This window comes from Lycium ferocissimum, chromosome 10 (assembly GCF_029784015.1).
Source record: "Lycium ferocissimum isolate CSIRO_LF1 chromosome 10, AGI_CSIRO_Lferr_CH_V1, whole genome shotgun sequence".
Classification (NCBI taxonomy): Eukaryota; Viridiplantae; Streptophyta; class Magnoliopsida; order Solanales; family Solanaceae; genus Lycium; species Lycium ferocissimum.
This window is the reverse complement of record NC_081351.1, coordinates 16,254,838-16,270,018: the sequence shown is the minus strand read 5'-3', so window position 1 is coordinate 16,270,018 and position 15,181 is coordinate 16,254,838. Positions and strand designations below refer to the sequence as shown.

The 15,181-nt window shown below is 34.7% G+C and overlaps 1 protein-coding gene and 1 long non-coding RNA gene across 2 annotated transcripts; one reads left to right on the top strand and one right to left on the bottom strand.

Moving 5' to 3' along the window:
- Positions 1 to 3,065: 3,065 nt before the first annotated feature.
- Positions 3,066 to 9,712, bottom strand: LOC132032610 (uncharacterized). Its single transcript, XM_059422259.1, has 2 exons — positions 9,536 to 9,712; positions 3,066 to 3,487 (listed from the first exon to the last, which is right to left on the bottom strand). Exons 1-2 carry the CDS (start codon positions 9,677 to 9,679, stop codon positions 3,383 to 3,385), a joined length of 249 nt encoding a protein of 82 aa, XP_059278242.1. The 5' UTR covers positions 9,680 to 9,712; the 3' UTR covers positions 3,066 to 3,382.
- A 2,410-nt stretch (positions 9,713 to 12,122) lies between these two features.
- LOC132035129 (uncharacterized) lies at positions 12,123 to 14,807 on the top strand. The gene is made up of 2 exons (XR_009409172.1): positions 12,123 to 12,826; positions 14,641 to 14,807. It is a non-coding gene; the product is annotated as an uncharacterized LOC132035129 (long non-coding RNA).
- Positions 14,808 to 15,181: the final 374 nt, after the last annotated feature.

The window sequence follows — 15,181 nt, the reverse complement described above, 5'->3', positions numbered from 1 at the left end:
AGAGTTCGTTTAAGGAGATTTAATTTGGCGGCTGGTTAATAATGACCTAGCATTGGGCGAGTGAGGTTTGACTTAAGGTTCCATTCCCCGTCGTCAATAACTGCGCCACGAGAAGAGAGGGGGGACTATCTGTATACGGGTAAAAAGCGAGGGACACGAGTACGCTCGGTTTCCCGTTGTTATGATTATGCTCGGGTGAAACTCGAGCACCTCACCGGGATCGAGAAGCTCGAGATCGGGCCAGTACGGGGCAATAACGGAAGGATGATCGACTGCCATTAACAGAAGACCGAAATATTCGCCCTCACCCGGATATTCCGGCGTCAATCCCGGCGACGCAGCTGTCACCAGATTTACTTGCTATATTTAGAGTTGTACTAGGTTTGAAATTCCTCTACTATATAAAGGGGAGGCCTCCATTCATGAAAGGGGGTTGGCAACACAGAAGAAAGAAAGAATTCATATCAATAATCATAAGAGAATATAGCATTTGTTTCCATCTGTTCTTGAGCTCTACTTCGTTCGCGTTTCTTGATAGCTATTACAAAAGGATACCGACCTCGGTTTCCTAGCCCGAGGTCACGCGAATCCAACACTTGGTTAGATTTGACTCTTTGTCCATTCCATCATATATCACACTGTTCAAATCTTTAATTGAATTTAGCTGCATATCTTTGGCACCTCATATAAATTTAACTGTTCTATATTTTTAAGGTTAAACAAAGACAATTTTTTCTATTTTGATTTAATCATTTGATATTTAAGATTGTTGATCTAATTAATTTAGGTCGCATCGGTAGGATCATTAAAGGAGTTAGATGATCCAAATCAAAAGGATTTTTTTTCTCTCAAACTCTGCCAACACGAGTAGCTTAACTCATCACTATCTCGAAAGGACGTTGAAAAATGTTTTTCTCTCTTTTGCTAAAAAAAATTGGCAAAAGTATTCCAGCGGCTTTTGCATAGTTTACAAATTCTGCTTAGTAGGGACCTGAATAAAAAATAACAAAATAAAAACTCAGAATTAGACCACGTCTTATGACGAAAGGGAGAGAAAGGACGGATCACCTGTCTATCTGTGAGACGGATCACCTGTCTATCTGTGATCAAAGAAAATTATATTTGAAGAAAGAGATACAGATTGACAAACACAAGGGTAGGCTTGGCTACTAATATACACTCATTCATACGACGAAGAAGCGAAAAAGGTAGCGTCTTATTAAAGATAAAGGAATCTTAAACATTCTACACTCTTCACTTGCGATCTTTCTTTTAGGACCATGAACGGAGCTACAATATTAGATATGGATCGGATGAATACAAAATCATTTGCTTAGACTCTATATTTGATTAGGAAACTACAAAATATGTATAATTATCAAATTATTAATCTAATAACTAAAATAAGCTATTAGTTCGGTGGCAAGTTCAGAACCGTAGTCTTAACATATTGGATTTGTTTAGGATAGGATAGTATAGGATTTGGTTGGCTGTGTAGATTGCTGACTTAAGGGTTTTACATCGTCAATGGCGTTAGCAGGCCGTCAGACTAGACTACAAAAAATGAACACAACTTTTATGGCCTCATCTGGTTGGGTCAATTCTTATTGTGAAAGTAAGGTACCTTTTTTTAACAAAAGTAAGGTACCCACTGATGTGTATTTTTAAGTCTTTCCACATTGAAAGGTAATTTTGGAACATTGACTAATTCCAAAACTAATCACTTCAAAAAGGTGTACAAATTATTGATGTTTATTTGGATTGATTAGTTTCCACACAAGTAGTATAAAATTGTTGCCTTTAAAGACTTATCACATGTGAATTCACCACAACATAAACTTTGTAAGGCCGCTAATTGTGACACTAGATGTGACCAAACAATTCTCAAAATTAAGAGCCTATTCCACCTACCTGTCAATCTAGATTGTTTTCTTTAGTTTCTTGAACGTTAAGGCGACCAAATTTAACCTAAACATGACCTTTAGTGCCCACATAGGAAGAAGAGAATTATATGACCTAAAGCCACAAGAGATCAAAATTCAAATTCGAGCATAAACGAAAATAGTAAGTCATTTTTTTCCATTTACCTAAATCTTGACGAGTACAATTACTTATTACGTATGTTGGTTGGATATACTTCCTCTATGCCAATTTATGTAACACTTTTTGAGATTCAAAATATGTAAGCCTGACCAAAATGTTAAAGTGTAATTTTTTTAATCATATTGTCATTAAAAAACTACAACTTATAGTACTTTTTGTATAATTTTTGAATATCTATATTTTAATCTTAAAATATTGAGTTTATGTATCCAATTTAGCTTCAAAGATTGGTTATCATGACTCTCAGAAAGTGAAACGTGCCACATAAATTGAGACGGAAGGAGTACCAAAATACTCATTGAAATAGTCAAGGTACGCGCAAGCGAGATCGATTTAATGATTAAATGAGTAGTAGCAAAATTGCTACGAAGTGCACCCACAAGTATAGCCCTTTCATTGAAGTGCATTGCGAACCATGAGATTTCATTCAAATTTCAGCGAGGGCTAAAACACAAGATGATTCTTCCATATTTGTCCAAACCTTGATGTGGAAAGAATTGCCCGATTTGCTTGGTCTATACGAGACTGCAGTGCAAAGGGAGAGTATGAGACTCCGTTAAAGACCAATTCAGGTTCTTGGTCTGTACCCTACCTGAAATATTACCTCGAGACTGGGAACATCTGATTGCTGATCACAAAGACAGTTTTTTGCATGACATGTCCAAACATGGACAACACTTTCCTGTTTCTACACCTAAGCCACCTTCCAGTTTTTCCCTATGACAATCTAAGTACTTATTAATCGACTGAATCTTAAACGAAATCACCAGTGTTAGAAAGGAGAGAATTGCACCAGAAAAATGCGCAAGACTAGCTCCATAAGAGTAAGCGTTGATTTACTCCTAAATGGCCAGCCTTGGCTACTGCAGAGCGACCAAAAACACCATAGCAAAACAATAAGCCTCAGACAGAAAGACTAGAAGTCAGATGTCTCGCACTCTAGCCATCACCAAACAAATATATGATCAAACATAAACAGAAGCACGACCTCAGGATAGATACCACGTGATAAATATTCAGTACAGCTAAGCTAAGAAAAGTACACTTGAGTCACCAAAAATGTAGATATTTGTGTCAGCTATAACATGCGTGAGCTAGAGTAACCCAAGTAAAAGTGACACATCCAGATCACTTCACTAGATGCTAACTAGTACGCTAACAGGTTAAACAAAATCCACGTTTAGTCCACTAATGTAGTTGACGAGGGGTAATAAAGACCTTGCAAGCAGCTCTATCACCCACATTCCGTTTTGCCTCTTCATAGTCTTTCTTCCCTGAGCTAACTCTTACTGGTTTTTAATTGCACATTACTTATTTGTCCAGCAGCTACCTCTGCAGTTTCGGATGGAGCTGGTTCAGAAACTGCCTTCAAGACAGCTTCATTCTGCAGAAAGAAAAAAAATTTATGTCTAACACATTATAAAAGATGGGAATATAGTTTCTTACAAAATCTAATTCAAAACACATATCATTGAGAAGAAAAAGAAAACAAATGACATTCTAATTAAATTAGATCAGAACATGGGCAGCAACTTAGAAAGGTAAACCATATCCAAAAGCACAAGTCAAAAGGACTTGGAAATGCATGGTAATCGCTTATTTGGGGTGAGAGAAAAGGGATCTTACATATCAAGCTAAGAGAATGTTCTCTATCTCATAGTTCAGAGAGGTTAGATTTGAAGGAAACAGCCAGACGAAATTAATCTTATCAACATGATTTTGTACAACATTAGCATTTCACAGGCCTGTATGCCATAAGGAGGGTAAATTTGCTGATAGAGATGTTGCTAGAGTGCATCTGATCTGTATGACTTGAAATAATGTAATAAAAAACCTTAAGACTATATTGTGTAAAGGTTTCTGGATGAGAAAAAAAATGAAGCGCAAAAGACTTGAAAAAAAAAAGAAAGAAAAAACTTAATAAGTAATTAGAACCTCTATAACGACACTTCGAGATGGTACTCTCACTGAGAGAGACCTGCTTTTTAACAAGGGAAAGGATAGATGAATATTCACCCTAGTGATTGAAGACACTGATTTAGGTGTTCGTACTTCCTCCGTTTCAATTTATTTGTCTTAGTTTGACTGGGCACATAGTTCAAGAAAATAAAGACGACTTTTGAATCTTGTGGTCTTAAAGTAAAGAAGTGTGTAATGTCTTAAAATGCACTTTGAATCTTGTGGTCTTAAATATCCCATGTAGGATGGTGGATGTAAAGGGTTACTAAATAGAGAAAGCAGCATTCGTAATGAAACAAACTAACAAAGAAAGTAAGACAAACAAATTGAACTGGAGAGTGGAGGGAGTCATATAACTTCCCTAAGGATAAAATTAACTTGATTAAACTCAAATTGCAATTGCTTACTAATAGAATATCCTCCTAAATTACCTAGAGGAAAGAGGTAATGATACATTCAGAAGCACCAGAACAGTAATGAGGAATGCATGCTTCATGAATGAAGAAAATACGAAAAAGGGTCAAAAATCCCCTAACGTATTGAAAATGGTTTAAAATTGCCCTACTTCCACCTAGTGGGTCAAAATTGCCCTTAAGGTTAAATTTTAGTCTAAAATTGTCTCTCCTTTTAACAGAAGCTGGTGTGGATTACATGAGATTTTGAATTAAATATGTGGAGTTAATTTATTGGACCACATGTAATTAGACCCAACCCATTTCCTACCCGATCCATTAACCCATCCGTTAAAAGAAAACCTCCCAACACTTCATCATCTTCATTCATCATTCATTAACATTACAATTCATAACTTAATTAATTTCTTTCTTGTTGCCTGAATATACCATTTTGTATATGATTATACGTATCGTTTGTTCTCTTCCATCTCTCGGAAGCAATACAGTAGAGGAAAAGCAGATGAGTAATTCAAGTTCAAGAAGTCTGAAAGAATTTAACCCACTTAAGAATGCTAGGAATTTCCTGATTCATTGACAAAGAAAGTGTTGTAAATGGAGGAGCATATTTGCTAAAAGACATATTTACCAGGCTTGCTCCCCAGCAAAAAACAAACGAAAAATTGGTTACCATACATGACTCACTCCTTGTCATCAATGAGAATTGACACATTATGAGGTCTTTGATGACTATATTCCCTGCCCATATAGTCCGGATGCATGGCTGTACCCGAAGATGACGAAGTGTTGGGAGGTTTTTTCTACAATGGGTTTGGTAAATGGGTTGGGTCTAATTACATGTGGACCAATAGATTAATGCCACACATTTAACTCAAAATCTCATGTATTGGCATCAGCTTCTGTTAAAGGAAGGGCAATTTTAGACCAAAATTTAACCTTGAGGGCAACTTTGACCCAATATATGGAAGGAGGCAATTTACTACTTTCAATACGTTAAGGGCATTTTTTACCCTTTTATATATGATAACAATATACACATATATATACTAAAAATATTAATCATAAAAATATTAATCACATAACAATGACATATAATGAACAACTACATATACTATATTCACCCTCGAAACAGGACTATGTTTCCAAACCTATGTCCATAATTTTAAACTTAAGAGCTACAACGTCTAATCTTACTAGATTAAAATATGTATTCTTGATTCAAGCTTAACAATCCCATTTGTAACCTGCCAAATCAAGTCAAATACGAAAGGTGAATTTCCGAAAAGTCAATCCACCACCGGTGCCTTATTCAGGTAACCATGACCAGACTGGGATTTGAAAACAAATCAGATAAATCGTGGTGGGCTTTTTTCTTTTTTCTTTTTTTGGGTAAATTTGTTTGGTTTCCCTTGCATTCAGTTAAGATCAAGACCACAAAACATCAATTATTCAAGACTATATATTTTCTCTCCCTCTGCATTTGGTAAAAGGGTCTGTTTGGTTGTTTGTGCAAGGACGCTTATTTTTAGGCAAACTAGTTATCATTACCTGAGCAAAAAATAAAGATGTTCATCGGTTTTGTCTGAATAGCTAATTTAAGCATTTTTTGCTTTTCCATTGGTCTTTCTTTCAAGAGTTTTACAATCCATTCACCTAGGATCTTGTTAATTGAGAGGACCTAAAAGTTGAAACGTAATACATAAGTCTCCTTTTTTTTTTTCTACAACCGTGAAATCTGTTGCTTACAACTACGAAATTCAGTGTATAACAGGTCCCTCTACCCTTCTCCACTTAATACATATATCTTTTCTTTTGAACTGATCATATCAGTCCAATCGAATAGTTTCGCAAACAAATAAGGAGAAGAAATAGGTCCAAAAGAACTTTACTGAAAGAGAAATTAAATGAGCAAAACTTTTACAAAGTTTTTGATATTATCCACATAGGAACAACTGATTCATTACAAAAACAATAATTACTACTATAGTTGGAGTTGCTTTATGAATCTTCACTATCCATGTCGGTCCATTTAAACCTGTCACGTTCTAATATAAAATATCCTTTGGATTTATTCCTCAAGGAAATTATTTAACGGTAATAATGAGACCAGTGAATTACCTAATTCAGCCTTATTTACGTGAATATTTTGTATCTTAAGATCATTAGTTCCTCATGCCCAGAACATAGTCAACATAATTATCTCCAATTTAAATATAACATAGAACAGCCAACTCAAGGCCAATCCAGTGCCACTTGAGTCCAAACCGACTCAAGGAACCAAAGGAACCATGTGTCACCTGACTTTTGTCCATCTTAAGAAACCATCAAAATAAAACATGCACACGAGTCTTATCAACCAACAATGCTTAGAGCCACACAACATCATACAAGAAAAAGATAACCAAAGAAAAAAAAAATCAATAAGACGAACACTAAGACGAAAAAAAGATAACCAAAGATCAATAAGACGAACACTACATTACAGTAACTAATGACCTCATGACGTTGTTGGAGATGATGTTTAAAGGACATTCCAACCATACAAGCTAGTTGAATAGAGCTTTGAAATAAGATGATAAAGCCGAAAAATTAGCTGGAACTTGTGTGTGAGCCAAAGAGAAAAAAAGGCAGCCAGTGCAAGTAGTATCCTGCATTCATGCAGGGACTGCGAAAAGGCTGCACCAGATGGGGTGTGACCCAAGGAAAACTCATTAAATTCTTAGGCACTAAAAAAAGGATTCACTTTCTCCTCTTCTCCCTCTCTCTCTCTCTCTCTCTCTCTCTCTCTCTCTTTTTTTTTTTTTTTTTTTGGTGTCAAGGTTAATTTGCACGCACTAATCCACCGAGCATCCTATGACAACCCACAAGCACAGGTGAGCAAGTAAATCTGCCAACTAAGTCTGGAGAAGATTAGCTCATTCAGAAGGAATAAAAAAAGGTTTTTTTGAACAAATTGGTTATGCAGGAAGGACATTTGCAGAAGTAAATATTACAATCCTTTGATCCTCAAGCTGGAATGCTGGACTACTTAACATATCGACAAAGTAGTCTAAGACAAAATAATTTTTTGGAAAGGACTTTTAAAAGGGAAGCACCCTCAAACAGAAATCTCATCGGGTTTCTGATTTCTGTCAATTCAACAATCACAGACCTTCCTCCAAACTCTGAACTATGTTGTGCTGCTTTTGGGGTATATAACTGTACCCTACATATTTTTAATTTTATCAAGTAAAGTATTAAGTAGGAATTTCCCTAATACTCTATGTAAATAACTCAATATTCAACCGAGTGCACCATTCAGGTATCCTACATATCATTTAACAACCTCGAGATCTCAAGTTAGAATCCCGGATACAACACGGTTTTTAACATGAAGCCAAGAAATGCCAAGAAACTGCATTAATGCTAGTTTTAGTTGAACTCATAGAGCCCATGTTCCAACCGGGAGATAATAATCAAAATGATTCTAAATGTATAAGCTTTGGTTCCGTTTGGCCCTTAGGGGTCGTTTGGTAGCTACATAGGAGGCAAGTTATTCACGTATTAAATCTAGCATAAGTAATACTGTGTTTGGTAGCTAGTTAGGAGGTAAGTTATTCATGTATAAAATTAATACGGTGTTTGATTTGCAATTTAGAAAACCGCATAACTAATACATGTATAAGTTATGAGAAAATCTATATACAATTTTATGCAAGATAGAAGATGGAATAACTAATTCATGACTAACTAAACGCCACATAACTAATCCCTGCATAAAATAATACATAAATTCCCTCATAATTAAACCTTGCATTACTAAGGGGTCGTTTGATAGCTGGTTAGAGTTATGCAAGTATTAGTAATGCAAGGATTATTTATCAGTGGATCTATGTATTATTTTATGCAGGTATTGGTTATACAGGATTTAGTTATTCATGTATTAGTTATTCATGTATTAGCTATTCCACCTTTTTCCCTGCATAAAATAATACATATATTCCCTCATACTTATACATGTATTAGTTATGTAGGTTTCTAAATTGCAAACCAAACACCGTACTAACTTTATACATGAATAACTCACCTCATAACTAGCTACCAAACATAGTATTACTTATGCAGGATTTTAATACATGAATAACTTCCTCCTGACCAGCTACCAAACGACCCCTTAATGTATAAACATGATGTATTCCAGAAAGCAATAAATTTGGTTCAAAGCCATATAAGTAAGCAATAGCTATTTAACTGAGGCACTAATTCCAGTAAAATAAAACCAAAATTCTCGCACATAATGTTCATCAGTTGAGTAAAAATAGTGAGTACGCGATTCGAATCAATATAAAACCCTAAGCTTTTACAATGAATGTTTTCAAGTAAAGGAAAAAAGAACTATGAACCTGCCAAACGCGGCGAAGACGTTTCTTGGCATTAGCTTCGCGAGTAGAGGTTAGCTTTTCACGATATATATATATATGGGATAATTTCAAAAATATACCGCTTTTGAAAATATTTACGCCACGTAACCCAATATACAATATTATACAACATTAAACCTGGGCAAACCATTATACATAATGTATCAACCTTGTATAAAAGGCATTTATACACAAATATGGGCTAAATTAGGTGTTTAAACACAAATTATGGGCTGCGTGTCGTAAATATTTTCAAAAATGGACATAGAGCGTAATTTTCCCTATATCTATTTATGCTCCATGTCCGAAATGTTGGGTTTAATTTAACCCATACTCCACTCATTTACTTTTAAAAAAGAAAACCCTAAATCCAATAAACAACAACATACCCAGTGTAATCCCACAAGTGGGGTCTGGGGAGGGTAAGATGTACGTAGACCTTACCTCTAACTTTAGGGGTAGAGAGGTTGTTTCCAATAGACCCTCAGCGAATAAATAACAACGAACATATCCAGTAAAATCCTACAAAGTGGGGTCTGGGAAGGATAGAGTGTACGTAAAGTAAAACCAAATGTCACCCACATAATGTTGAGTCAAAATAAATATATAAAACCCTAAACTTTGACAAGGAAAGATTTAAAGGAAAAAGAAGGTAGGAACCTGCCAAACACGGCGAAGACGCTTCTTGGCATTAGCTTTGCGAGTAGAAGTGAGTTTTATTCTCTTCCAAACAAGTCCACCAGAATCATGTTTCTTCACTATTTCCATAACCCTTGTCCCAAAGAATGCTCCCCATGTCGCCATTTCTCTCTTGCGAAAACAGAAAATGTTAGTGTTACATTTCTTTATTGTGTGCTATGGGACAATGATATAAGTTGGGCCTAGTACAACCACAAGCCCATTTCTAGTCAACCCAAATGACTTTGGGTCATTTGCACTTATGTTCCATTTTTTTGCGCGGATTGTCCTTCTTTTCCGGTGGTCTTTAAATTTTGGCCATCATATTTGTGGTCTTTAAATTTTGTCCCTCATATTTGTGATTTTTAACTTTAAAAACTAAAGTTATGCTGGATCCGGCATAACTAAAAGTCTGCCCCGTAAGGCAGAACTTTTCCTTAAGACATAGTTTAGTTATGCCTTATAAGGTAGACTTTTAGTTAAGGCATAACCAAAAGTATGCTCCATAAGGCAGAACTTTTCCTTAAGGCATAGACTTTGTCTTTAAAGGCAAACTTTTAGTTATACCTTAAGGAAAAGTTCAGCCTTTGTGGAGCATACTTTTAGTTATGTCTTATGGGGCACACTTTTAGTTAAGGCATAACTAAAAGTATGCCCTATAAGGAGAAACCTTTCCTTAAAGCATAACTAAAAGTTTGCCTTGAAAAGTTAAAATATATATATATATATATATATATATATATGCCTCAAGGCAAAGTTTGCCCCCTCAATGGACTTTTAGTTAAGCATAACTAAAAGTCTGTCAGAGGAAGCAGAGCGAAATTCAAACTCTGCCTTACGAATTTTTTTAAAATTTTTGACTGAGCGGGGGTTCGAACACGGAACCCATGGGTTTTAGGCGAAGGGCAAAACTTAAAGACCAGTAATTTGAGGGGCAAAATTTAAAGACCACCCCCAAAAGAAGGGCAATTCGTTGTTCCTATCCCTTATTAGGGGATGGTCTTTAATTTTTGTCCCACAAATTATTAGGTCTTTAATCTTAGTCCTTCGGCAGTTTTAGTAGCCAAAAATACCCTTGAGATTCTGAGTTCGAACTCCAGCAGAGTATAAAAAGAAGTTCGCAAGGCAGAATTTCGTAACAATTAGGCCTATTCGGGCAGATGTTAAGCCTTAAGGCCTAACTTATGTAGAATCCCAGTAGAGTAAAAAAAAAAAATTGTAAGGCATAGTTTATATAAAGAAGTTAGGACTTAAGGCATAACTTCTTTATCCCTTGCCCGGCATAACTTTTGCCTTAGGCATAACTTAGAACTACAAAAGTTATGTCTTATAAGGCCTAACTTTAGCGAAATCTTGTCTTGCGATTTTTTATTATTATTATTATTATTTTTTACCTAAGCCGTTGTTCGACCCCAAAACCTCGGAGTATTTCCGGTTACTTTTTTAGACGAAGGGCAAAAATTAAAGACCAGCAAATTTGAAGCGCAAAAAAAATGATAATTGTACACCCTTCAAATGGACTAGTCTTTAATATATGCCCTTCAAATGGGTTGTTCTTTAATTTTGTCCTTCAAAATTGAACTTATGTCTATAGGGGCATCTTTAAGGGCGCTGACATAACTTGTGGATATTATGATACGTAAATTATTCTAATAAGCATAAGTTCATTTTTGAAGGGCAGAAATTAAAGACCAACCCATTTGAAGGGCATTTATTAAAGACCAACACAAACTAGGGATAAAAGTGTAAATGAGCCAATTACATTCTCCGTCTACAGAAGAAAATACTTATGCCGCATAACCCATATTTTGAATTTGTTACCTGGTTTAACTCATATTTGTGTACAAATATCTTTTATATATTTTTATACAAGGTTGATACATTATGTATAGTGCTTACCCCAAATCTATATCTATATCTATATATTATTAAAAATAGGATAGTTTTAGGACTAAAAGTGGTTAGATTAGTTATTAATTAGTTAATTTAGTTAGTGCTTTGAATTTAAAAATAATTAAATATTAGTAATATATAATTTCAAAACCTGAATCTATGTGATTGTGTGTGTCGTGTGAGAGGTAGTGGAACGTGGGTGTGTGCATCAATAAATGTGTGTGTTATGTGTAAGGGAGTGAAAACGTGGGTGTGTGGCTATGTGCATATGTAACTGATTTTAAAAGTTGAATAGAATTAGTACCATTGCAAATCTTATCTTAAATCAACAATTTTGAAAATTGAATTAGAGTTGGTTACAACTTCTCATCAAAAACTGAACAGTCACATATTTGTACACGCTTTTTTTTTTTTAAATGTGGTAACTAACAAATCCCTAAACTCTTATTAGCATATGAACTAGTATACGTACCCACGTGATGTGCGGATTGTTTCAAAGAGAAAAAGAGCGGAGAGAGATAATTATAACAATCTTATCTTTAAGTTCTGATCTTCTTGAATAGTGATAACAAAACATAAGTGTACTCTTCTTAAAAAATATATATTTAGTACAACATAATTAATTGTAACATAAATGCGACTAAAGAACTTTTCTGTGAAATTTATGAAAACTCGAAATGTTGAGAATGTTAGAAGACGACCCGTTTAAAGCATAATAGTTTTAAGATGAGTTAATTACTTTTTATTATCAAATTTGATGTCAAACTAACGGTAAATCATTTGATTAAAGGATAATCCACAAAGACATGAGAAATTCAGAGCAATTGGTTACTTTAATGTTGTGTATTTTTCTAATTTCTGTTTTGATTTGTAGGTGTTTGTGGGTAGGGTTGCTTCTTTTCCAATTCTTTTCCATGAGGCCTTTTTTGGTTTAATTTGAGGATCGAAATTTTGTTTCTGGAATTTGGTGAAGACAATTTGATCATTTGGAATTTGATTCACTTTCAACAAGTTTGGGATGATAATCTACAAGAATTCTGGACTACAAGAGGTGAGTGGTATGATTTGGAATTCCTGAACAATCCTTAAAATTCTGTAAATTTAAGGTTGAGATTTCGACCTAGAAAAGTGGGAAAGCACCACTTTTGGACATGAAGTCACAATATCCTACATTTCGACATCAGAATACAGCAATATGATATATGATCGCATAATATCATCTACTCCTAATCCCTACTTGCAAATATTATTAGATTTCATATTTCCAAGGGTATATATGCCAAGGTGATGCTTTCATGGATTTGGACCAAGTTGCTGCAACTGACAAGTCATACTCCATGGCTTTAGAGTTAGTCCATCCGTCGATCAAAATCTTTCAAGGTGCAGTTCATGTTTGTTGTAATTCTAAAGTAGAATTGGTTTAGCTTTTTGCATCACTTCTGCATTGCAAATCCTATGACTTAAGCTTATTTTTTAAGGTCGACTTTCTTGCATTAACTTTTGGCAAAACCAAATAAGAATACATAATTTCTTAAGCCTATGAAGGTATTATTTGAGAAGTAATAGAAATCTTATATAGTTCAGCTGGTAGTACCTTAAATCCGGTTACAACATGGTAGACCTTTTAGTCTAGCCAGTTGTGTCACTAACCAGATAACTTTTTCAATAGGTAATACCCTTCTAACTGATAATGTGGTTCCAATAAAACCATCAAGGTGATGGTGAAAGAAATATTGTGTCATATTAAAATAGGTGCATTCAGAGGCTATATACTTTTCGTTAAGCATTTGAATTACTTGGAAGAAACTACAATGTCCTGTAACAAGTTAGATGAATCATCATATGACATCATGCGTACTTGAACACTGAAGGGGTGAAATTGTATTAGCAACTTATTAAGGATATGGCATCAAAAATGACTTTTCTGTCAAGGTGCTATTATATGATTTAATTTTCAGGTATGTCTTCATAAAGGTAGTATTAGCAACTTATAACTGGATGTCGAAATGTGTTTCTTCTTAGTTACATCTCTTCCAAGACTTGAGTGTCATAGTTCTCCTTTTACGGAGCCATGTCTAACTAATAATGCATTGAAGGATATGAATTGGGACTTGATCAGTACCATCAGATCTATAATGGTCCAGGTTGAGTTTCACATGAACTTTCTTGAAGTGCTTGGGGTTGTGATGATGGAAAGATAATTTTAGAGTCGCTTCTTTTCTGTGCTTTATCCTCTTCTGTCCATCCATTCCATTTTTCTTCTTCTGATTTACAGCCTTCTTAAAGCGTGTTATTAAAGTTATAGTGTAAGGAAAGAGGTTGATGAAATTTATTGGTTTCACAGGAATGTCGGCAAATTATTCTTGAGAAAGTAACGAAAAGGCAGGATCATAGCTTAAAAATAGAACTTATGTAGTTAATGTTGAGGTATTAAGCTCTTTTATTTTCGAGGTCGCAATTTAGTGATTTCTACTATGCGAGTAATGTGTTACCTCTGAGGTGTCATACGCTTTTGATTTTGAAATGCATATTATGTTAAGTAAATGTAAAAAGAGGAAGTTTAACTGAATGAACTGCTAATATAAGCTTTTATGAGTATATACATCTTAACCTGTATATTTTAACCTGTATATTTGCTGAACTTATTTAATACAAAACTGTGCATTGGTTGGTCTTCTTTTAATGACTAACAGTGAAAGAAATTACACTAATTTATGTACTTCATGTGAGTAGAAAGTGAACCATTTAGCTGACCCTATAACAAGCAGTTTCTCACGATCTATGCAGACAATTCAACAATTGTTCATTTAACATTTTTGTTGGTGGCGTTGCATAGAAGTCTACCGTTCCTTTCTCTGGTCGTAATGATTTCCCAGAGCACAACACATCTATTATTAGTGAAATAGGAAATGACTCGAGCCATGTTGCTTATTTTACTAACTGTAAAATTTAAGTTGTAATTTATTTATAAATAGTTATTGCTTTGATTAACATAGACATGCATTTTCTATTACCTTTATGTCATCAAATTATTTTAATGAATCATTGTTTATGTTTCAGTTACCTTTTTGGTTGCTCAGTGTTGCTCGAGAAGAAGCACTTCTAGTAAACATAACTCTTTTGCTTTTTGATAGTTTTGTTATTGCTATGATTAACAGAGACATTTCATCCTCAATTTTTTCTGAATATCATAGCTTTTTGCATTTGGTGGAGGATGGAGGAGGTGCAGTAATTTGAGCAGTGGAACAATTATGCTGGTATCAACAACCATCAGAATTCATAAACTACCCATGTATGTTGCACGTTTGTATCTGCGGGTTTCTTGGGACATATGAGAAAGTGAATTGGATTTTAATTTTCTGATGTTGTTCAAAATCCAACTGAAGCACTCAATGGTGTCATATTAAAAAAAAAAAAAAAAAAAAGATAAACCAATTTTCATATCATTGAATTGAGAATTGTCCTTATCATTGAATTGAGAATTGTCCTATTTATAGCGACTAAGAGTCGCTGACTTTGTAAAAGACGTATTTCCTTGATCATTTGGGAGTCCCACGAAGTATTGCTCTGAATCTCACTTATCCAAAAACAGTGACACCATATAACATTGAAATGTGTGTTTTTGCAGACTGGCCATATAAAGGTCCGTCTACTACTACAAGACAGTAAAAGTAAAGAGGCGTATTCGTTAAAGACATTCCATACTCAAGTCATTTTAATTGAGGCGTATTCGTT